At 41.4% G+C, this 25,483-nt stretch overlaps 1 protein-coding gene across 1 annotated transcript in view; it reads right to left on the bottom strand.

Moving 5' to 3' along the window:
• KCNU1 (potassium calcium-activated channel subfamily U member 1) overlaps positions 1 to 25,483 on the bottom strand; it is a 239,284-nt gene that overhangs the window by 9,543 nt on the left and 204,258 nt on the right. Inside the window, exons 19-22 of the mRNA XM_016210705.2 lie at positions 14,035 to 14,122; positions 10,485 to 10,709; positions 8,941 to 9,124; positions 2,415 to 2,486 (exon numbers count right to left, since the gene is read on the bottom strand). Of these exons, the coding sequence (XP_016066191.2) occupies positions 2,415 to 2,486; positions 8,941 to 9,124; positions 10,485 to 10,709; positions 14,035 to 14,122 (569 nt within the window). The remainder of the gene's footprint in view (positions 1 to 2,414; positions 2,487 to 8,940; positions 9,125 to 10,484; positions 10,710 to 14,034; positions 14,123 to 25,483) is intronic.

The following is a 25,483-nucleotide window of genomic DNA, read 5'->3' as shown; positions in this document are numbered from 1 at the left end:
GCCTGAGAGTCCACACATCCAACAAGCTTCCAAATGCTGCTGCTGCTGCTGGTTCATGGATTACAGTTTGAGTAGCAAGGGCTCCAAAAATTATCCTCATTGAGGTCAGTGTAGCAGTGGCCATGTTACCCATTGGCCCAGGGATGCAACTCAGACCCAGAGAGCAGCCTCTGAAGTGAATGGAACTGGTCCTTCCAGGGAGGGCCAGCAGAGGCACTGCCTGCCTTTGTTCTAAGACTGTTATTTGAAAAATGTTTGCACCCAGAATAGCATTGGAAGGCAGAGCTGATGTCTCCCACCCGAGCGAAGAGAAGGCATGCTTACTTCCCATGATAAGATCCCGGTTTCTCTTTTGTGAAGCAATCCATAGTGGGTACAGGTACCACTTGGCCCTTTCCATGCCACCCGGTGGGAACCAGCACAAAATGACACTCTGGCTATTGCTGTCGTTGTATGTAATGAACTATTCTTTGTCTCTGACCCAGTGGTTTTGTATCTTCTGCCAGCATCCATGACACCGTCGCAGGCTGACTTGTTAGTTTGCAAGTAGCTTAAAGTCTTAGACCCTTCACAGCTCTTATCAGTCACATACAGATCAAAACAAGTCTACTAGACATATAACTCAAAATACATTCCTAACTAAGACTGGGTTATTCCCTCATTCTTTAAATTATTCTTTTGTAAGTTTGAGGGGAGTGATATACTGCTAGTATTAATGAATCATTTTCTTCCAAGAACTATATAGTTTTATAAAAGAGGAGCGAGTTCTGACTAGTATCACCCCACATTTCCTATGCACACACCATTCCCTCTTCTTGCATTCCCAACCCTCAACATGCACACATATCCCAGGAGCCCTTGTCCAAATCCTGCTGTGTCATGTTAAGCCCAAGGCCTCACGCTCCCTGGCATTTTCCTTGAGGCCACTGTACACTCTGTACCACAGTGCTGGCAGTCAGAGCTGCAGCTCCCATGTCACTGTGACCCTTTCCAGCCAGCCAAAGAACAAAAAACAGTGATCTGGCAGGTGATTTGTTAGGCTAATCTGACAAGGGCCTCCTGGTGCCAGAAAGTCTTCAGTTGAACAAAACTGTAAGTCCCTTGAGAGTGGCCAGTGAGCACCTGACTGGTTTCCTCCCAGCCACTCTAACTTACATTACAGTCCTCTAGTCAGTGTCCTTAGTGTAGCTACACCTCAGGGTTAGAGATGGTTCAAAAGGGTAGAAAAATAAAATTAAAATGTAAGTAAAAACTGCAGCTGACAGCTAAAGGGTAGTTACAAATAGGCTGACTGGTACCACTCAGGCTCAAGAGAGCTGAGATCCTTAAAGCTGAATTTGAAGAGCTGTTGCTCCAGGATCCATTGTGAATAGACTATTTTCTGTCTGCTGCACTGTCATTCCTAGATCATGTGGTGGTTTCACCTATTGAGCCCTCTCCATGTCCCGTTGTTTCCCTTCTGGGACTAAGAGATCTGTTCATCTGGTTTTGTGTAAGTCCCTCAGCCTAGATACTCAAAATCATAAAATGCCCACTAAGAATGTTGCTATACTACAGAGTCCAGTCAAATCACATGCCCAGGACCAGCTTACGGATGTCTTATAGTTGGTCCAATCTGTGTGAAAGGCACCGTTCCCCTCTTTGGACTCTTCCCCTTCTCTCATCAGTTGTTACCAGTATTAAATCCCCTGGTGCCTCACTAACATCCCCTCCTCCCCAATGCACAGAGGCACCTTCCCTACCCTGCTTTCTGCTCCTAGAGCTCCTCACATCCAGGAACGTTTCATAATGTACACTTCCCACAAGATGCTGGTGAGAGATAACAGCTTATTCTGATATTTCTGCATCTGGTATTTCCTTTTTAAAAGACCATTACTCAGGACCTGAATTAAGATGACACAAAGGAGACACCGGGACACAAAATTGAATTACCCTGAGAGTGAGTGTCTCCACACCTTGGTGGCTCACTTACCTCATCCTAGTCCCGGCCCTGTGATCACTATGGGAAAGGAAGGCTCTGGACTGAAAGTCCCAGGGTGGGTAGAGAAGTTGGTTCTGGTTTAGAAAGATCCTTTTAGGCAGCCTTCAAGTCCATGTCCCCTCCCATGGGGGATTCCCTCTGAATAAGAGTGGAGCACCTGCTGGTCTCCCTCTCCTGGTAACTGGGAGAGCAGAGAAGGCAGATGGTATTTCTGCACCCTGACACCCAGACACAGCAGGCTCCACCGGATGATGTCACCAACCCAGTAAAAAAACAAAAGCCCAGTGTAATGTCCCATCAAGCACTTAATGCTCTCTGGGCCCCATTCTACTGCCTCAGTCCTTGGACTGTGGGTTTTATAAAGAACCCTGGGACATCAATTATGGATCCTACACATTTCTCCCTTGAGTTCTGTCCTTGAAACAGAACTTACTCAGTTCGGTGAGGATGGGGATTTTTCGGTATTTTGAGCGTTCAGCGTCACTGGACCACGATGAGGTCCTATCTGTAGACACAGATAACAACAAAGAACAAAAGAGATTGATAAATGCAAACAAAGGGGCTTGCAAAACACAACAAGGATGGAGAAGCACACCTTGTAACTTGGGGCTTTGTCTTTATAAAATTCCTCTCAGGGAGGAATTTTAAAGTTCCAAATCCAAAATCCTTTTTTATATTTAGAAGAACAAACTATTTGGGCATCCTCAGCATCTCATTTTGAGACATAGTTTGTGTGTGTGTGTGTGTGTGTGTGTGTGTGTGTGTGTGTGTGTGCGTGTAGGCAAAGCTCTCCCACTATTTGCTTATTGACATCATAAGTAAAATATGACTGTCTCCATGGCATGGTAGGGCTGGGTGATGGCTCAGGCAGGCAGTGTCTCTCACGCATCCATTTGCTGCAGAACTTCTAGGAAACTGAATGCAAGGGCTGTGCTGCTCAGTGCGTGCATTTGGTAACATTGCAAGTGGGTTCCGGCTGCTAGCTGCCTCTTAGAGACCTCCTCTGGGTCCAGGCACTATCCGCGTCTTCTTTCTTCTTCAGCAGAACCGGCTGCCTCCCATCTCTGGTTGGCTTGCTCCAACCCAGGATGCCTGGGGCGTTCCTTAAAGGCGGGGGGGGGGGGTTGTCACTTGGTGCCTTTGCCCTTTGCGCTCTTGTACAGACAGGTTTCCCTCCCGCGTTAGGAGGTGGGGCCCTTCGTTTATCTCTGTGGGCCTTGACTCCAAGGGAGCCGACGCACAGCAGTGGCCCCAAACGGCCTTATCGGGCAGTGAGCTACGAAGAGTTTCAAAAACAAGTATGACCCCAGAGTTTGGGTCTCCGAGTTAAACTAAAAACAAAACAAAACTGTAAAGAAGGAAAAGGGAAGCTGGGGTCCAGTTAAAGAAACAAACACACACACAATTATCTCATTGGAAGTTATGCTTTAAAATTGTTGGTTGCCTTTCGTAACTCTTCTGAGAATGCAAAAGCACTGTGAAAGTTAAAAATTCTCCTTTTAATTAAAATTCCACGCTGCCTTGAAAGAGGGTGAAAGGTTTGGAGGGCCCTCTGTTTACTGAGCCAGATAAGTGGTAGGGAGGGAGAGTGAGATGTGAAATGAGTGGAGCGAGCAGGTAGGTAGGAGAGCTTGAGGGACAGACAAAAGGAGGGTGGTGGGAACTCTGCCACTGAGATGAGACGGGGAAAAGAGAAAATCCAGAGGGAGATTTCTGTCAGAGAAAATGCTATGCCCTGCAACATTTACTGCCTGTTCCATCTCCCCAAGAAATAGTCAGTAAAACAACCACTTCTTGTTAATGCAGAAGTAGAGGTGAATGTATTTCTGATAGCCACTAAAATTCTGAGTCACACTTCAGGCAGGATTCGGGGTAAAACCTGAAGCTGCCCAGGAAGAGCACCATGCACTTGGTTCCAGGTGGAGCTGGCAGTGACCTTGAATGTAGGGAGGGAATGGAAGCCCAGAGGGCTAACAGCCCACATGGCTGCTTCAGGGGAAAGTTGGGCCTTTGGGGTATCACGTGGAGTGAAGCAAGTCAGAAGATCAAGGGCAAAAGCCACATGATTCCACTCATATCAAAAACAGAAAACACACAACAGCAACAAGAAAAAACACACGAACAAACAAAACCAAAACAAACTCACAGGTACAAACAACACACTGGCAGTCACCAGAGGGGAAAGGGGCCGGGGGTGAGATGTGTAGTGAGAAACAGAAACTGGTTTCTGGAGGTAAGCATGCGATAATGCATACAGATGCTGAATTACGCTGTAGGCCTGAAACTTATGTTATAAGCCAGATACCCCAGAAAAAGCAAAACAATGAAAGGAGGTTAACACCAACGGCTAGAGCTCAGCTATCCCAATGCACTGGTCAACCTTAGTTCTGATGAATCTGAATACCTTAAACTGGTTTTCTTTAAAAGAGACCTCTGGGACTCCCAGGACGCAGGGAGCCCTGGGGGAACTGAGGCTCCGCCTTGTTCTCAGAACTGTGCCAGATGCTTTATCTGCCGTGTGTCCTTTCCTCTTCTTCTTTCCTCTCTTTCTTCTACAAATTTTTAAAAAGCATCTGCTTCATGCTAGGACTGTGGAATCCCTGCCCCGGTTATATGCCACATGTTGCAAATACAAAATGTTTTTAGATAGTGACGTGTTCCGTAAAGAAAAACAAACTTTAGGGGCTAGTCATTGAGTTGGGGAGGTGACTTTAGAGAGGGTTTGAAGAGAGACTTCTCTGATTTGCAGTGGGGTCCTCAGAGGTGAGAAAAAGCCATCCAGGCAGAGGGAATGGGAAAAGGGACCTAAGGCAGGAAAGAGCCAGTAGGGACAGGATGAAGTGGAAGAAAATTCAAACTCCCTACCAGCCTTCAAGACCCTATTTTCCCATAATTGTCATGGGTCATCACTATAGGGCTTAAAGTGGGGAACTGACATGATCTGATAAATATTTGTAAAAAATCCCTCTGGCTGCTGTGAGCAGTATAAGCTGTAGGGAGATAAGAATTACACCACAGTCACAACAAATCTGTGAATCAATATAGTCAGATCGCATTTGAAGAAACCAACTTAGGGTTTGCATAGCTTGCCCAAGATTAAATGGCTTGTAAATGATGGATGGGTTTTCAGGCCCAGATCACCAACTTCAAAGTCTATGCCCTTTTTCGGGACATTTTGTAGCCCTATTAAAATACATAAGGTTTGAAAGAAAAAAAAAAAAAATATATATATATATATATATGTATACATGCAAGGTTTGGCTGACATTTTCAGTAAAATAGTGAGCTCAGTTTCCCTCAAAGGGGTAATCCTCCTTTGAACCCCATTTTCTGATTCCAGTCCCCTCTAAAAGGGAGCTTGGATTATCCAGACTTTCGAAGTGAAATGTTCTTATTGGATACAGACATGCCCACATTGGCTGAAGTGGCTGCTTGAGTATCTGCTTCTGACACCAGCTGAAGGACAGCAGCTGGGTTTCTGCCTCAGCTCCATTTCTTCTTGTGCAGCAATGGTTGATCTGAGCATGATCTGATCATAGTCTGAGTACGTTTTACCTCTGTCAATATTTCTGCTAGCTTATCGTACACAGTATTGTACCTAAAATCTCCCAGGCTGGCAGGGTGCTATTACAAAAGAGTGCTTAATTGTATACTACTACTGTACATTTAAATTTCAGTAGCATATTAAGTTGTCAGACTTAATTACCGTTATATGTTTAGATTATGCCACAGATTATTTAGTTCAGCACCTAGGTTTGCCAACCTGTTCTCCTTGTGATGTGACAGGGCAGTAATTAGAGCATCCCTGGAAGACCTAAAGTTTTCCATGGAGATGGCCAGGAGCCCGGTATTGTTACTGATCCTTCCGAGGTTCTGTCCTCTGCTGTCCCCACACCCCCGACGTCCCTTGGGGAATCACTGTATGGAACAGCTTTGGTGGTCCTAAATGGGCTTCTCATGTAAGTTTATCATGACTGTGAAGGTACAGAAAAGCCCACTGAGCCCAGAAAAGGCTCATCAGATGTACTAGGGAGAGGTTTCTGATCTCAGTACTATTGGCATTTTGAGCCAAAACGTTTTTTGTCATGCAGGGCTGTCCTGTGCATTGTAAGATGTTTAAGCAGCATCTCTGACCTCAGCCCACTAGATGCCAATAGCATCCCAACTAAGTTCCAGACATTGTCAGATGACTGCTGGGGGCAAAAATGTCCCTTGTTGAGAACAACTGTCCTAGAGAAAGGGAAAGAAAACTGCCCATCAGTTAGTCTTGTGTTGGGGCTCAATGTGGGAGCTGAATTTCATAATCCTTTACACTGTCACCTCTCGGAGGTGGGTGTTGCCATTTCCAACTCTTATGGCGCAAGAGGATATCACCGTGAAATGGGAAGAGCGGTTGAGAGAACCAAACAAGCTTCTCTGCAGATTGGGGATTCTGTATATAAACTTTAGGTAGATTCCCGTAATGCTAGAGTAATTGGTGAGCTTTCTGAGTGACGGTCCTTTGCTATTCACATGTGCTCAGAATGTGACTTTACTGATGCTATGGCACCAGGTAAGCAGACTGCATGACTTTTGTTAGGTAGCTCAGTAGGACCCGTTTGCACTGCTATGTCCCCACCCCACAGTGGTTATGGCATCCATATAAGAAATGATGGCCTGGCCGGGCGTGGCTCAGCGGTTAAGCATTGACCTAGGATCCAGGCGATCAGGGTTCAATTCCCGGTCAGGGCACATGCCTGGGTTGTGAGCTCGATGAATGACTCTCTCATCATTGATGTTTCTCTTTCTCTCTCTCTCTCCCTCTCGTTTCCTCTCTCTGAAATCAATAAAGATATATTCTATAAAAAAAAAAAGAAATGGTGCCAGGCCTGCACCCTAATCTTTCTCTAAACCTTCCCTTTTATCTCTGGGGAAGAACCTATTCATGCTTCATGGTGATGCAAATACAGGGGTGTGCAAAGGTAGGTTTACACTTATCATGCAAATAAATGATACAATAATTAATAGATAAGAATACAAGAATAAACTGTGATTCCCGTACTCACAACTGTAGCCCTCTTGCCCACTGTACTTTGACGTCCCCCCTTCCACCCACTTCCCTCCCTCCTCTATCCCCTCCTCCCAGTGTGGGGGCGAGCCGCTCCTTTGGGGCAGCCTGCTAGCCTGGAGCAGAGCACAGGACGCATCCTACAGGATCATGTGCTTTTGCTGGACGGGTAAGTGAAAGGATGCAAATCACTGGATATAAAGGAAACCAGAATTGAAAAATGATAGGTTTGTATCTTTCTAGTTTATATAGGATGTAAGATTAAAACAGAATAATAGGAAGGACAAGTCACCAGATGATTAACTAAGTGGCTTATGACACTGTCAGTTTACGCCGGGCTTTTACTGGGTGGGCATTTTCGCGTGTATATTGATGATACTGCCTTTAGAGTGATTAGTTCTCTGCCCAGTTATAGAGAGTTGCAAGCGCGATGCATACAGACACCCACGCATGCGGTACACTCACCCTCCCCCCCGCTCCCCCCCCTGCAGCCCTCCCCACACCACACTCACACCCACACCACACACAGATCTTAGGTAACTCTAAATGACCTTAATGGATGAGCAAAGGATTTACGTGCAGGACACACCAGCATCTTATGGATCTTCAGATTTGCTCAGCAGAGGCACGGCTCACACTGCCTTAGTCTGGATTTTCAGTGTACTTTGACATCATGAAGTGCTTCGCTTTTAGTTCTGCTTTGCAAAAAAACCCAAGTGGTGTTTGGTTGCTTAGCGAGGGTGTGTCACATAGCTGGCTTAGCTCACCTACCAGAGATCCAACTATATTTCTTGTTAATTCCTTTGTCCCAAGAATGTCATATTTTCCCACCTGGCAACAGTGCCTAGGAGTCAGAGAGAGTTCTTTCAGTTTTCCGGGTTGACCCACGGACATTTTTATCTACATCCATAATCATGAAAGCCTTGCAATACTTTCGGCGTCTGGCCTCTCCAAGCTCCATGCAGAGTGGAAAAGCTGTAGTCAGCAGCCATGTAGCCAGAGGACTGAGTGCCCAATCTTGACCCAGAGAGACGATCAGCATCCCCAAGGGAAAGGCTGGATCCAGGCCTTTCCCATGACTTACTCCAATCATGATTTACTTGGATTGATACAGAAAATTCTTCAGTAGGAGTGCTTTCATATTAGGTTCAGTGGCCAGCAGTCAATTTTTAGAAATAGACTAATATATAAGTCTTTTCCTAGGAGGGGGGAGGGAGGAAAACCACAATTTTGTAGTGGGAATTTATGTTAAGCACATTTTGGGCACGAGGAATGTGTGGAAACTACTCAAGAGTCCAGCTCACTGGCTCATTTGCTTCAATGCAGTAAATGTGTTAAGCATCTACTAAGTAAGCCCAACTGTGCTGGGCACTGAGGAGTACAAAGGAGGAAAAGACATGAGCCCCATCCTGGAGCAATCTCTCTTCTCACCGTCTCTTTTCACTCTGAAGTTGAATTACGACTTTTTTTAGCCTACAGAAGGTGGTAGAGAACTTACCTTAGAGATAATCTTCTAAAATTCATATATGGAAAGCATCTTGAAGAGTGAAAGAGAATTACACTGCATCTCTCAACCATGAAACTAAGAATAATAACTTGAACATCTACAAGATCCAATGAGAATTTCATTGAAAAGGATAATTCCTGCTATTAATTATAATAATATGCCAACTGCTATCTTCACTGATATTTGATTAGTAACAACATTAGCACTTGCAATTCTGTGATCTTACTTACAAGTGTTACATGCATTCCATTTAGAAGACAAATATCATTTTTCAGTTGACTGAGGATTCCCAAGGACTAAACTCTATACTACTCTTCCCCATGGTCAGAGTACTTCAGAGAGAAGTTACTTCCCCCTTCTTATTCCATTCTCCCCAGGCTCCCCCTGTCAGGGTGTTGTTCTTACCTGGCTCTGAGGGGTTCGGGGCAGAGAAGCTTATCCTCAGTGACCCTATGTTGAGGGTGGCCATGATGGTCTGCGTGTCTACCAGAGTCTCGCAAGATGACTTGCATGGGGAAGATAAGACAGCACACATGGCACATTCCTCTATGTTGACAGCATGGAGGTCTGCAGCATAGAGTGCAGATCCCTAATGAGAGAAAACCAGGGAGAGGAGGAACTTCTCAGATGGACAGATTTTGTATCACGGCCCACGGTGGTGGGTCTTTGTGGGTGATAACGATTTTTGAGCCAACGCCTCTCCAGCCTCCACTGTCTTGGTTTTAAGACTTTGTTACCTGATATCTGACCACCTTTAGCCTTATCAGTCATTAATATCTTAGTGTGACTATATTTCACAGACCTTCGTCTGAGAGCAAATCTGCACCAGACAAAAGGCAGGTAGAGAGTGGGGAGCCTAAATCCATTTAAATGACTCAAGAGGGAAAAGAGAAGTGAGGGAGGGAAACAGTGGTGAGAAAAAAATCAGACAAAGGAGAAATTATGGATCTAATGGCAAATTTTGTATCTTCACAATTTCACTTGTAGCTGACCCCACTTGCATGCTCCAAATTAACCAGCAAAGTGGTTCTTTCCTTTGGTGGAAAAATAGGTATAGATCTGGCTCCTCCTTCAGGTACCTTGGACTCAAATACTGGTAATTTCTAACATTAGCTGGATGGGGAGAATTTGGGTTATTTTCTGTTGTTCCTTTCTTTGAACTAAACTAAGAGGGTGGTGAGGAGAAACATACAGTGGCTTTTTAGAAAAGCAAATGAAATTCTTGGGAGAACAAATTTTGAAATTTGAAAAATAATCCTCACATATCACTAGCATTCTTTCATGAAAAATCGAATGCTTTGGTGCATTTTGTGCTACAGATAACTTTTTTTTTAATCCAGAGAAATGCCGGCATATAATGGGATACAGGCCTATGCAGGTTCAGAATAAATACAATTACAACCATAATGCCACGTGCATAATGGACCCATTTCTCAGAAATGTAAACCTAACTTCTCCTTTTCGTATATCTATCAAGGACCGTGTGGCATCTCATGTTCCAGAAAAGATGTGTCTCAAGAAAAGAGGAGGAAGTTAGAGCATGAAGACTGGGGAGCATCAGCTTGGGTTTAGCCATTAAGTCAGAGTCAGATTCAGAAATGCAGAGAAACTCCTATTTATATAAAGACCATAAAACATGGTTATAAACATTAAACATGGTGGCTCCTGAGCATAATGTCTGGATTTAAACCCTAGTCCTGCTATTTACTTGCTGTGTAAACTTGGACAGGTTACTTACTTTCTCCATGTCTGAAGTTGAACATCTTTAAAATCTACCTCGTAGAGGTGTTTTGAGGGTTAAATGAGTTAATATATGTAAAATGCATAGAACAGTTTCTGGTATCACTATACAACTGCAAGCTAGTAGTAGTAGTAGTAGTAGTAGTAATGCTAGTATTGTTTGTGTTACTACCGTTACTAATATTCACTATCCTTTATGTGATACTTACAGGCAGAATGTAGATCTGGGGAAAATTCCGGAGAAATCGCCATTCTCTCTGCAGGTAATCCAGACACCCGATAAACACAATGTCCTTCAGCTCCTGCCGGGTATAGCTGCTGGCTCTCAGGGGCATTACAAAATTCCGAAGCCCCATCAGTGTTGAGTGGGCATCTCCAAAGATACAAGCGACAATGTGGTTCCGAAACTCATGTGTTGACTTCTCAGTCCGTTTCTAAGCATAAGCACGCCAGAATCTGGTCATTTTTAGAAACAAGGTGAGAGTCCCTCAAAGAAGGCTCCTCCCCCTCACCCCAACTCTTTGAGGTCCATCCACAAGAGTATTTTCATAAGAATAACAGAATTTTGTAAACTGCTCATAAAAAATGCAACTTATTCACAGTGGGGCAATTATACTTTTGATCTCTTTGTGGAGTTCCTTCTTATTTCACTTTTTTAAATTTTTTTATTTTTCTTTTAGCTTGGAGTGCATCAGTTAAAACTTAGATCAGCATCGTTTCTCAATTCAATGTGAAATCACTGAACCAAATGGGGAAAATATCTCTTATTTTCATTATATGTGTTTAGCTTTATATGTGCTATAGTAAGATTCAATGACAAACTAAAGCATCCCAAATTCCTTTGCTAACCTTATGTCTTCCAGTGAGCCCTGAAAATTACATCAAGTTTCCCAACATGTTGCAATTTTCAGCAGAATTTCATACATATGAAAATACATATTAACTTGAACCATATAAAATTACCTTTTTATGGGTCAAAAATGGCTGAATATCAGCAACTTCACATGGTTCAGCCTGATATTTATATTTAGGAGCCATTTTTCTTAGTTTAGAATAAAACAATTGCTAACATGGTGAGTTTCAGCAACCCTAATAGTCTTCTAGTTGATGTAACAGCTCTGACAATTTTGTGCTTCCGATCAAATGATTGATCATGTTTTTATAAAAGTTGAGCTGATTCAATAGACTCTTTCTAGAGTTGAGAAAATTATTCATGGAAAGTGCACAAAAGAAATTATAAGACTATAAAAGTTCCATTTGATCCCAAACATTTGAATATGTCTCATATTATTATCAGTGTTGCCAACTGTCAGCATCTCCCCTATAGCTCTCATTTGAAAACAAAATAATATACATGATGAAGACTGAGATTAGGATTTTCCCCACATTCATAGAGATTTTTAAAAACAATAAGTGTAACTTTTTAAAATAGAAATGGTATTCACAAAGGAAATTTATTTCAAGCCTTTGTGTGATTTCTTTCAGGAAATGAGTCATGTCTCCTCTCATGGAGGTGGGACACAGTTGAGCACTCCCTGGACCTGGCTTCATATTTTGGTTTTGCTACTAGTTGTATGAGTATGAACAGAGTAGTTGATCTCTCTGACTTTGTTTAAATGGTTTAAAAACAAGTAGAAGTTAATTCTGCTGTAGAAACTAAATAATATATTGAAAATTCAGTGTTTGACTCATTAACCGTTGTTCAATAACTATTAATCAAATCTGAATCTTATGGAATTCCTAGATTTTTAGAGGAAGACTCTGGGAAGAAGGTAGACAATAAGTTAAATGATTTAAAAGCATGTCATGTCATGTATGAGTATGTTTTACATTCCTGAGCTCATGAGGACTCAGATTATTTCAAATAGATCTACCATTCTCCCTCAGGCCAGTCCTTAGCCAGGTTAAACAACAAGCTTCTATGAATCGGGGGCTGATGAAATCTTACAGGATAAATAAGTAACATCTGACATCTCAACAATTAGCATCTGTCAAATTAGAGCTTACAAGGAAATACCCTCTTTCCAAAGGGATTCACCCTGTGAGGGGAAATAAAGCAACTTGTCTAGTAAGCCTTCCTAGAGAGTGATATGAATCTTAACCAAGTGTATTAAATAATCATCTCTAGCTAATCCAGTTAGTTTTAACTTGAATAATGAAGCCTCTAACAGTATTTAATGCAACATGCCCCAAGTCCAACAATTGCTCTGCTGAGTAAAACTAAACAATTAGAAACAAGACACATGGCAGAATGTGTTAATGGGCACAGTTAGAGAGGTGATTTCCCTAAGAAACAATGGCACAAGACTGTCTCTCAGGTGAGAAAGTTAGTGGCTTTTGGGGAAGGAAAGGATGCACTATTTGTTCAAAGTAACTTGGAGCGACCACTTCCACTTGACCCTTCTGTAAACTAAACGTAGCTCAGAGCCTCCCTGAATTTTGCAACCTGGACATCTCTCCTCTAGGGTCACATGTTTCAAAACCCTTACAGTTTCTTAAACTAGGAGCCTTTCTATATTTACCAAAGACTCAGTTGGCATTCTGACCTACATTGCACATCAAGTGTCATAAAGGAGATATCTATCATAGAAACCTATCTGCATGCTTAATAAGTGTGATCCAATAAAACATCTTCTATTTCTATTTCTCAGTTTCTTGGATGCCTCCATCTGCACCAACTTCCCCACCTTTCTAAAAATTCCCCTCCTGCTGAAAACATGTTTGGCTGCCTGTTCAACGGATGTTTATTTTGCTGAGTTTAGAATAAGACATAATTGCTAAAATAGTGAGTTTCAGCAACCCTAATAGTCTTCTTGTTGATATGACAGCTCTGACAATTTTGTGCTCCTGATCAAATGATTGATCACGCTTTTACAAAAGTTGAAATATATTCTGTCAGGACACTGGCACAAGGATTCTGTGTGTGTGACAGAAAAAAAATGAACTAAACTACTTTTGGAAAGCAAGCAAAAATACATAATTGTCAATTAGTCATAGTTGAAAAAATTATATAGGGTCTATACAACGCACAAACAATCACTTTTATTAGTTAAATTTACCAACTACTGAGATTATACTTGAATTTCTAATTCTGGAAAATGAAAATAGATTGGGACCTAGAAAGCAGGCTTGTATCTTGGACTAGGATACAAAGCTTTTTACATCTTAGTTGCTGGCATCTCAGTGAGCTGAGTTTACCTTGCAAGGACAGAGACAGGGACAGGATTCTAATATCTCTGATACACCCAGTTGTAGGGGCAGGCATCCAGGAGATACATTCTTGGCTAATTTTCTAAGTATAAATATAGCCAGCTTTAGGAAAAACTATTATAGAAAGTTCAAACTTTAAAACCAATAGATTAGAAAAGCATTTCTTACTTTAGAAATAGGAAAGACTGCAGAGTTCTTGTAAATAGTAGGTTTCCCTGTGCATTTAAATTAATTAGATTTACTAGCAAAACAGCAAAGTTTCAAGAGAACATTATTCTGAATAACTGACTCAGCTAAACTGTTAAAGGCAGGAAGAAGCAGTTGAAGAATCTAATTGTTTTAAATCCCAGCATTTTATCCACATAATCTTTGTCAAATGCCACATCTGTTACCCTACAAACCATTCATCTGGCTGGTGAGGTGCATGTTTTTTCCTCCAAAATTCATAGTTAACATAGAGAAATTGCAGGTACTTATGACTAGTGGAAGGGCATCATTTACCCTGAGAGAAGCTTTATTTTATTTGAGATTTGTTACAAGATCACCTACCAGAATCACCTTTTCCAACTGGGCTCCTCTGCACCAGTGAAACATGCCACTGCTATCGAGACAGTCAGAATCTTCGTAGAGAAAAGCCCTGAGTAAGAATAATGGAGAGTTAGCCTGAGGACGTGTGGGGCTCGGGTGAGACAAAGCCAAGATGGGAAATTCATGAGAGCCTTAAGCCCAAAGTGAAGACTGATACAAGGAGAATGACCTCGGGTCTCTGAGACTCCAGAACAGGACACCAGGAATGGAATGTCCAGGCTGTCTCACAGCTGAAGATATTCTAAACACTTTGGGCACAAGGATTGTGTGTGTGTGTGTGTGTGTGTGTGTATGCGCGCGCACTCACATGCACCTGTGTGTGTTTAACAGAAACATCAGTCCTTTTACCTTAGATTATATGTGCTTTGGAGGTAATTCTACTCTTAATTTTGCTACTATCATGATGATACTGTTGCTTGGGGGAAATCAGGAGAGGTGTTTTGGGAACCTGAATACGAATTTTAAAGGCTGTGAGATCAAGTCATGGGTAGCATCTCTCTCCTTAGAGTGTTTTCCTCCCCTCTCCCTTTGATGTCTTTCCTATGGCCTCTGTCGAAACATCCTTGCTGATTAAGTGCATTTTGCATTATTTACAGCTTCCATCAATGACCAGTATTTGACTAGACTCTGCTCTAATCTTGATCTAAATCTTGGCAAAGCTGTCCACGTGATCGCTCCACACTGCAGTTAGGCACAGTGGTTATCAGATAAAACATTCAATCACCAAAAAGAGTTAGACAATCTTTTGAAAAATCTCACTCACATCCTGAGGAATGCATATGTGCTTGTTAGGGAATAAAGGAAACTTTTAAAATCACACAAAGTTTAGGGTTTGAAAGGACTTATTTAAGTCAAGAGAATCTAGGTGTAGTACATAGAAATAACATCAAAATCCCAGGGGCTTAACACAACAAGGTCATTTCTCACCCACACTATATATTAACTCAGGTGAGCAGGTGTCTCTGCTCCATACAGCCACTCAAGAGACTTAGGGAAACAGAGGCTCTACCATCTTAAGGCCACACATGTGGAACATATATCCTACTCAGTCATGAAGACAAGGGAAGGGAAAGACACTGGAGAATCAAGCCCAGGCTTTTAAGTGTGTTGGCCCAAAGTGGCACATTTCATTGCTGCTCACATTTCATTGGCCAGAACTAGTCACATTGCTTCTGCTAACTTTAAGAGGGATGAGAAACTTGGGAAGCAATTGAAATATTTGGTGAGCACTTCTGTCTCTGCCAGAAACTTTAAAGGCCATCTCTTATTTTATGGATAAAAGTCAAAACTGAAAAATTATAAAGCTGGCATTTGAATATAATGCTGAGGTTGAGATTACTGGGGCTCACAATACCCAAGTTTTCCCTTCCTTAGCATATAAGCAGTTGGGTGGGACCACAGGACTTGTTTTGGCCAATGAAATGTGAGAAGTGATCACTGACACAGTGAAAGCCCCATGCTATTCTCAGGCTCTCTTCTAACCTGCCATGGAGATACCCAGCCTGAGTACATGAGTGACCATGTGGAGGAGAGTGCCCTGGACTCCTTGACCTGTGCTGGACAAGTAACATGAACAAGGAATACACATTTGTTGTGCTAAGTAACTGGGATTTCATAATTGCTACTCCAGCATAAGTCCATTCTATCTCAATACAAATACCTTTTCTTAAAAACATGTTCCATAGAATGTCAGTAACTGGAGAAGCTCTAAGAAACTATTTTCTGTAGCCCAATAAATTTTGAGAAAAGTATGGCCTCTCTGTTATCCATACTACACTTCAGCATATGAAGATTCTGAAAAGCCTTGCAAAAATCAAGTCCTTTGAAATTTGTATAAAACAATGTTTCACAAACTTATTTCACCACAAAACTTTTATATTTACTTATGTACTTGCTTATTTCATTATATTTAAAAATGTCTTTTGCTCTCCCCTGAAACCCCTTTTGAGACACACTATACTGTCTCATGCTATAGGTTCCACCGTGGTAATCAATAGCTTATGACAGCGTTCTCCTGTGAGATTTTACTATAACATACCTGGAACAATACAACCCATTGCTCTGTGTGCTGAAGGGTTAGGGGTTTTCCCTGCGAGTTAATATAGCTTGTGATTCAACACCTGGCCCAAAATCTCAGACTCCAACATAATGACAAGCAATTTTTTTTCTCTTTTAACCAGGTTAGCTCCTAAATTGCTATGTCAGTCATATTTTTTCAGACAAAAGAACTTACTTGACCTGAGAATGAAGTGTCAGACCTAAAGTAATGGGATAGAGAGAAGACCCAGATAGAGAAACTGGGGTTGGGAGGCTGGGGAACTGCAAAAGGGTTTGGTAAATTAGAGGGGCCAACTGCTAGTGAGATCAGCCAAGGCCTAGGTGCAATCCTTCTTTCCCCCTCCATGTAAGACCTACTTATAAACTTAGTGGATTCTGGTCATTTACCTAGCCAGAAGATGTGGTGATGTCAGCCTCAAGGTCAGCTTGACCAAAATGGGTTACCTTGTTCATTTAAATTAATATGACTTTTGGTGGTTTAAATATCCTTAAGTCATGAGCCCCAACCCAGAAGCCTAAGAGCCACACCGGCTCTGTTAATGGTCCTGGGCAGAACCGTGGTGACGGCTTTACGCCAAGCTTGTTAAAGGCAACACACCTAGGGGCCAAGTCTGGTTTTGATTCTGATCAGAATATGGAGAACTGACTATGCTATGCAGTCATAGAACTTTCTTTTCTCTCCATGTGTCGTTTCCTAAACACCTTCTCTTAGATGCTGACATAATGTACCAAGTTACCTTTGGGGAGGTGGCTTCCCCCACACTGCCCTCGGCACTCAAGTCAACTGCCGCTACTTTTCTTTTGGTCACTTTCTTCAGCTTTTCCCTACTTCTTCTCCTGCTCCCCCCACAGCCCCTCCAGAATGAAGAGTCCCTTAAAGAATGAAGAGTCTTTAATCTGAAAATTAAATGCCCTTTTGGCAAATGGAAGATCATCTTCTCCCAAGCACATTTTAACTTGACTCAGAATAGCAAATCATTCACTATACACTTTTCTATCATAATAAAGGCATGATCTATGTATACAAGCTGTCACAGGCAGCTTTCTTCACTTTTCACTCATTTCTTTCTTTCTTCTGATGTTATGGAAAACAGATATGCCTCAGAGGAAACACCTGCTGGAGAGCTTCGTAAAAGAAGAGGCTGGAGGAGACCCACTTCATCATAAAGGCATCCATCTGGTGTCCTTGCCAAAGCAAAACCTGATGCAATTTAGTTCACCATCCCTTAACTAAAACTCCCTCCTGCCATATGTCTTGCAAATGACATGATCCTTGCAGAAATATACCTTCCTAAAGAGACTAATAAATCATCTATGAGAATGTGCAGCATTAGCAGTCTTAGAGCTTGGAAACAAGAATTATAACATAAAAGCTGATGCTATCAGAGGAAAAGGTAGCCACAAGGCACCATGCAGGTCATTCAGGACAAGAGAGGAAAGCCATATCCTGACCACAGGTAGAACCTTCTCAGGTGAGTGGGCTTTCCTTGTACGATAGCCTGGCGATAATCACGGTGGGAATTAATGTGAGAGGGCCCTCCACAGGGCATGTTTGGGATGAAGGTGGCTTGGTTTGCTGGTCACAAGGCAGGCTTCCTATTGTAGAAGCAACATGTGGTACTTCTACCTGGGATCATCCAAGGGGCACTGAACCTTGAAATAGCCTCAGAGGCATGCCTCTGACATCCACCTTTGAAAGCCAATAGGTCAAGCGTGCTGGGCGAACGGCTTGTACAGCTAGGACACTGGGTGTGCAGAGCAGCGTGCGAGGAAAGCCTTTGCTGCGTTTCCTGATGACCACCTTTCTTCAGGCTGCTTTCATATGGAAGCCAATGTCTTGTGAGCTCATCCTTCTCTTTCCTCTATGCTTTGTGGAAATATTCTGAAGTGAGCTTTTATTCTGCCATGTCCATAGCAACTTATCCTGTATAAATTCTACCACTTAAAGGGAAATATAAAGGAAGGCCAATGCGCCTTTGGTGTCCAACGGTAGCACCTGATGAGAGAGAAAATGAACCGCGCAGAGAAGCCTCTGTTAAGAAGGTGGGTAGGTTTCAGTGTCGGGTCATTATTCCCTCCACTTTACAGATCATTTAGTCTCGAAAATGATCTGCCAGTGGTTGAGGTCCTCCACCGTTCGAGATTCCTGTTAGAAAGTTCAAAAGGCACCTATGCGTATGTGTGGGTTTTTTTCTTTTCTTTTACAGGCCTCATTTTTGGATGTGTTTGCAAACCCTGGCTTGTGAGCACTCCATTTGAAACCTTAAAACTCTGTAGGCGGCTTGTAAATTCTTAGGAGAGAGTTTTCTGGCCTGGACGCAGAACGATATTTTTTCGCTTAAGACTTGAATTAAATAAAAAGAACAAGTTTCATGAAGTCTTAGCATAGGGAGAATGACAAGTCCCTTGGCTGAGGGTGTGGGGGAAGGAGGAATGTGTCCGTGTGTCCAGGAGTTTCTGTGCCCTTCTTGACTCAATCTTTGGAAAAAATCCTTAGTCCCAGGATGCCTTTGGTGCTACTGAGGATTTTGCATCTTGCAGGCTACAACTGCACCCTCTCCAGTGACTTTTGTGTATAGTGACAAGGCTATTTGGTCCACACTTAACCTGAAAATACTCATTTATGGTCAATTCTGACCACCACCTTTCATGAAGTGAGAAAGAGGAAATCACCTAAAATTGGGGAATGTGAGGGCGAGTTGTATAATTAGTGCTTCCCAGTCTTTCCTGAGCATTTTCTCTTTCCCTCCCACCCTTCTCTCTAAACCTGACACACACATACACGCATCCCTCCACACCTCCTCACATGCTATAGTCAGATTTCAGAATATGAGCCTTTGTGGCCACATTTTGATTTTATTTTTCTGGGTTTCACCTGGTTGCCATCTACTCATTACAAGGCATTATTTTTACCTTGGACGGAAACTTAAAGTCTAAAAACAAGGATAATTCTTTACAGTCATTCCTTAGGAATCTGTGTATGAGCAAGTGAAAGGGGCTTCTGGGTGCACTGAGAAACTTTCAGGACCAAGCACTGTGGAGAATCTCAGGAAGGCAGGGAGCACGATCCACGTTCCCTGCTAGCAAGGCCTCGGTGGTCCCTTCCTTTCCCATCAGAAAGGGAACGTGTGTACCAGGCTCTGAGCCTGCCCTCCAGCTTGACCAGGTATGTACCCTTGCTGAGACTCCTTTGCTGGGTAAAAAGAGAGAAAACTGCCATGAAGTCTCCTGGGGCGTGACACACATCGACCGCAGGGTGGCCGTCTCTGAAGCACCATGCCCTCTTGGCTGCATGTGGGAAAACCTCAGGGAAGGAGGGGGTGAGGCACCCATGTGGGGCAGCCAGGGTGACTGACGATTCTGGTTTGCTCAGGACAGGAGGCTTCTAGTACTAAACTGGTCACTTCACTACCAGAATGGGGATACTTTTCCCTGCTAATATGAAAAGCTCTGGGGAGGGAGGAAGAAAGAATAAAACTTGAAATATATGTGCAGGAAAACTTTTTATGGTGCGCTCAGAAACCTTCCCACATCTCTATGTGTAAGGATGAGTTTGGCTGATGTTCAGTGGAAGAAAAAAACAGTTGGGTGGCCAGAGCCCTGCATGTTTTAAGACAAGCAGGTCCCAGTGAATTATATCTTCCACCCTCCTCCTGGCTCCTGGCTCCTGATTCCTCGCATATGCAGCCTTTTGGAAAGCCATGTGGAGGAATAAACTTCAATAGTAAAGACAGTAGGCGTTATTTGATTTTTTTTTTTAAAAATCTGTAAATGCTATTTTTAAGATAGCAAAATTCAAGATATCATTGTAGTCGGTGTAATATTATTTCAGTCTACATAGAGGAATGTAAACTTGTTCTAAGATAAACCAAATCAGCTGTGAATAGTGTTCTGTTTGCCTTTAAGTGCTGCTGCTTTACAGATGGACCCTATCAAATCCATGGCCTCCGTTTTCAATGTTTACAATTTAAAATCCCTGCAAAGAATTTTTTCCACCCCCTTGCTTAGAAGTTAGACCCAAGGTCAGAGTGGCTCCAGCCCAGGTGAAGGCAGAAACAGGAAGGAGTTTCTAATAGATAAACCCATATCTGAGCTCACATTTGAGCATCTCTGCTAAGTTTTGCTTTATTTCTGATGAGTGTAAACTGACAGTTTTGTTGTTTTGCTTTGTGTTTTGTTTTTTGTTTTTTTGCAGAGTAGATATTCTGTGAAAACATGCATGTAGGCATCTCAGAACTTAAATTGTTACCAGGCAGAAGATCAATGAGAAAGATAAAAAACCACACATAACTTCCCTCTTCCTCACCCATTCACTAGATGGACCCTCATTTAAATCCCTTTATATTTTATAGATATTGCATTTGGGATTTCCTACAATGTGAGGACAAATGAGGCATGACCTCAAGCAGCAGGCACCTTTCATAAAGGCTGGAGTTTGTGCCCTGAGCAGAAGAGCCTGGGGCTCAGGGCGAGCCTCACATGTAATTGGGAACAGTTTCCCCAGCCAATCTTTACAGCAGTGCACGAGATTGTGCTTTAGGTGCTCTTGCCCGCACCACCCAACACTTTTGAAATGTCAGATGACATAGTAAACATAGAGGTTGACGTAAATGGAAAACATTTTCTTTCCATAGACAGTTTGGGATACAGTCTTTTCTATTCAGTGGGCTAGGAACTGAACAATGAAATCAGTTACCCCGACACTTTTACCCTAAAATACACTACTGAATATGCAAATTTCATGCAAAGCACGTTCTTTTACTTTTTTGGTGGGATATGGAGGTGGGAAGTAGAAATTTGAAATATCTAAAAACTAGCTCATTTTTCATTGCATTGTTTCTAAGGTTTTATGGGATTAAGCTGGGGTCAGAGATTAGCATGACAAAAATGCTTTCCTTATGCCCTGGGGTGAAAGGGTTGGCCTGGGCAATTACCAGCAATAACTCCCCAAAAGAAATTAGGACTGGAAAAACGAGCACCCATGAAAATGTTACTGGTGTGAGTGTGCACATGTGTGTGTCTGCATGTGTGTGTGAGAGAGGGTGGGGTGTCAAATGGAAAGGTATAAATTGTACAGAGGAAATAAAAACAATCCCAGGGTACGAGCATACTATTAGGTTGTTTTCCTCCTAGAAATAGAAAGTTATTTGTGAAGTCTTCTTGTCCACATTCCTTAATTCTCTGAAATACCTGTGGCTGAATGTCAAAATGGAGACAAATTATTAGTGTGCTGGTGATTACAGATTTTTGGAAACATTGGAAGGGCCTAATGATGTGTTGAGGGCCACAGACTTTTAAAATTTCCTCACATCTGGAAGCCATCACTGGAAGGAAGCCTGTTGAATAAAGGCATCCTGAGGATTATAACATTTTACTTAGCACCAGTGACCTGTCAAGAAGCAATGGAGATAATGGAGATGGAAGCCACTTGGGATCGCTCATGACATGGAGCCCTCCTTCTGCTCCATGTGTGACCTGATGGCTATGTTTAAAAAGTGGTGTGCCTTAATTAAAGGTGAAAAGTTAGAATTAGGGGTCTCTGGTGGGAGGAAAAAGGTTGTAGTTGGCGTTCTTTAACAAGAAGAAGTGATTAAAAGAAGGCTGTTATTAGAGATGAAAGGCAAGAGTTGGGCTTTTTAGCGGGAGATAGGAGTCCCAGGGTGAGGCAGCCTTAATAAGGCAGGAAGGCCATGCATAGTCTTACGTAGATGTTCCCTATATTTTAGCTCTTTAAATTAAAGATGAATCAGGACAAATGAAGTAGAATGTTCATACTGTTTTGTTCACCTCGCCTTTGAAGTTAACTTTCTGCAGAACATCCAGCCCCTGACCTATCTTATGTGTGGCTATCTAGGTGACATTAGTATCTGAATTTCTTGAAGCGAGGGCCTTTCCCATCAAGAAACCATTTGAATGATTCACCTCTCACCCCTACTACTTCAGCTCCAGAGGGAACTTTTGGAAGTCATTTGTTGTCTTTCCAATATTGTTTACTTAGTTGTAGCCAATTGTAGGAGAGAGGTAGCAAGAGGGAGAGGGACAGGGAGAGAGAGAAGAGAGAAGAGAAGCGGAAGGGAGGGGAGGGGAGGGGAAGGGAGGGGAGGGGAGAGGGAAGGGGAGAGAAAGGGATGGAGGGTGAAAGAGAAAATGAGAATATAGGAACTTTTCTAAAATTTAAAAATCACCACCAGCTCTGGCCAAGTGGCTCAGTTGGTTGGAGCATCATCCTGTACACCAAAAGGTTGAGGGTTCGAATCCTGATCAACGTACATTCCTAGGTTGTGAGTTCGGTCCCCTGGCTAGGGCGTGTATGGGAGGCAGTCAACTGATGTTTCTCTCTTTCTTTCAAAATCAATAAAAATATATCCTCGGGTGAAGATTAAAAAAATAAAATTAAAATAAATGTCACCACCAAACACACATATACACACATACCCCCTTTGGCAATAAAATTCCTCTTTCTCACCTAAACATCCCCTGGCCATGAACCATTGTGCAGGCTGATAGGTGAATTTTAAGTTAGATCTTTCTTGCTGTCTCATAGTAGGGACAGTCTCACCCCATGGTCCACCACTAGTCACCTAGAAAGTAGAAGTGCATGCCTGTACCTCTTTACTGCCCTTGTAGACCAAGAGGAAGACAGCACATTGCCAAGGTTTTCAGCTAAGAGCCTCTGGCTTTTATGGATCAGAATACACTGGCATCTGTATAGAATTATACAGATACTTAAAACAAATATAAATAATATTTGCCTTTCTGGTGAGTAGTTTCTTGACTATTTTGCAAGAATGCAAATGCTTTTCTATCATCTCTTTTTCTTCCACATCAAAATCTCCATGGCAATAAATTCCAAGTTACGTCTGCGCTCATCACTCTGTGAAAGAGTAAAGAAACTACATGTTCTGTGAAATCTTCTCCCAGCCTCTTCCTTTTGATCACCTGACAGGAACCCATTCTCTTTTGCTCAGAATTCCAAGGCAAAAGTCTAACAGTAACCACACCAAATGGCAGGTGTTCTCATGATGACTTTATTCTACTCTTTGGTTCCTTTCCCATATGTACTTTTTGGTTTCAGTGGGAAATTGAGATGATGTCATTGAAGAGTTAATTGCTCTTTATGTGGGCTCCCTTTATTCACCCCTACCTCTCCAACTCTTCAACACCCTTTCAATCTAAACTCAAAACTTTTAGTAATAGTTTGAAATGAGGATTATAGCTTTTACAAAATTATCCAGAAAGTAATCTTTACCTATTTTTATCCATTATTTCAAGACATCTGATGTGATATGGGTCAATATTAACTATCTAAAACAGAACTGACAATTTTTTAATGTGAAGGGCCAGATTGTAAAAATGTGTTAAGCTTTGCAGGCCAAGAGGCAAAACTGTTATTAGGAGGTCATTATATAACAAGAGAGAATAAATTTTCACAATTTTTCATTGAGGATATTAAAAATGTAATAATAATAAGTACAATTTTTGTATTACAGATCTACTAATGCAAAGAAAGGAATTTTAAAAGGTATTTGCTTAATTGGCATTTAAATTTAGTGTACTCCATCATCAAATCAATTGCAAAGGTTCATATGTTAATGCTGACCCTAATGTGATTTAACATATATCATCTTTGAAAATGTCTTTTCACACAGATAGGTACTTCAAATATTATAGTACTCCACAAGCATATGATTGTAATTGAGCATATTCATCATTTAGGAGGCATTTATAAAATTCTGTTAGATTCTTCTCTCCATGCTTATAGCATGTCATTATATAGCAGATTGATCACTTGCAATGTAAGGTTAGGTGGACACTCCTCAACTGCAGTTATATGAACTTAAAAACACAGAAATTTCCTTTGCACTTGCATCAAGGTACAAACAAACAAACAAACAAACAAACCACTGTTGAACATGAAATTAAAAAATATATCCGCTGTAAATTTGTGTGGAAATAATGATCTCACTTTGTTTTAACTTGACATCATGGGAAGTATATAAAAAAGCTTGATATTACTTGTGATAGAAAGAACAGTAATTGTTATTGTAATTACTTTATCATAGAATAAGTTTCACATATAAGCTCTGTTTTATCTTTTAATTTTATGTTGATTTCATTAAGAACAATTATCAAACCTGCAGTGAATGTTAAGCTTCGAAGCCATTTGGTGTTCAATAATAGTGACTGAGAGAAGTTTCATTCAGAAAAATTTGTCTTGAGCCAGAGCTCAAAAAATCACAATAAATCTTAACCACAGCTAAGGACTTGAATTGTTTTGTTAATAGGGCTAGCCAGGATATGCAGCTTCTATTTCTGACAAAAATTCACAGAACTAACAATGGTGAAGTCCATGAGAGCAAATAAAGTTCACCACTGACACTATTGGCTGAATAACTTATGATAAATTGAGTTATTTTATACAAAATAATATGCTAATGAATAATATTATGCTATTATTAGCAAAATAGATATTAACAAATAATGCTATTAGCTTAAGTGCTATTATTAGCAAAATAATATGCTAATGAATAGCCAGTCTTTACATACCTTGCATTTCACAAATTTTATATATTTGTCTAAGTAGAAATATTTTTTGCTCCACATGTATTTTTGTTACTATCAGTTATAATACATCTTAGCAGAGTCTACTTCAGATTGTGCTGAATTAGTGTTTTCTCAACTTTTTTGAATATATTTTCATAGGTAGTTGCATCATGTAGACTATATATAGGAAGGTAATTTTTCAGTTGCTTCAAACTCAGTATTGGCTCCTTTAATAAACAACTAGACAGTATCAATTACATTTGTTGTCTCATAAGGAGCCAAGGAAAACTACTCAAAATCATTTGTCCTATCTTTTATTCGACTATTGATATTGCTCCCAATGTCAACTCTTCAAGCAACTGATTTTGCTGATAGGTTAATAATGATATTAAACAATTTTATCTTCTCTGAACACACTTCTTGGCTGTTGCAATCAAATAAAATTTAATTGACTCACCATCAGTAAATGATTTCCCTTTCTTGGCTACCAAATGAGCCACTCTTAAGCAAACTTTGGTTGCAAATTCTGCTGTGATGAAATAGACTTTATAATTTTTAAACCAGTGCTTTACTGTGAACTAGGATAAGTGCCTAATCTGATCATGTCAATGTATATTGCATTCTTTTGGCACAGCTATACTATCATTTTAAATTGAACATATGCCTTTGCCACTGCAACCAATATACTCACAAGTGGTGGGCCAGATTTGGCCTTCAGACCATAATTTTCTGAACCCTGATCTAGACCAACCCCTGACATCATTTAAAAATAACATTTGCACAGACCAAAAATATCATGTAGTCCCCG

Source organism: Miniopterus natalensis, chromosome 2 (genome assembly GCF_054644295.1).
Source record: "Miniopterus natalensis isolate mMinNat1 chromosome 2, mMinNat1.hap1, whole genome shotgun sequence".
NCBI lineage: Eukaryota > Metazoa > Chordata > Mammalia > Chiroptera > Miniopteridae > Miniopterus > Miniopterus natalensis.
The sequence above is the reverse complement of the archived record's forward strand: the minus strand, read 5'-3'. Positions and strand labels throughout refer to the sequence as shown.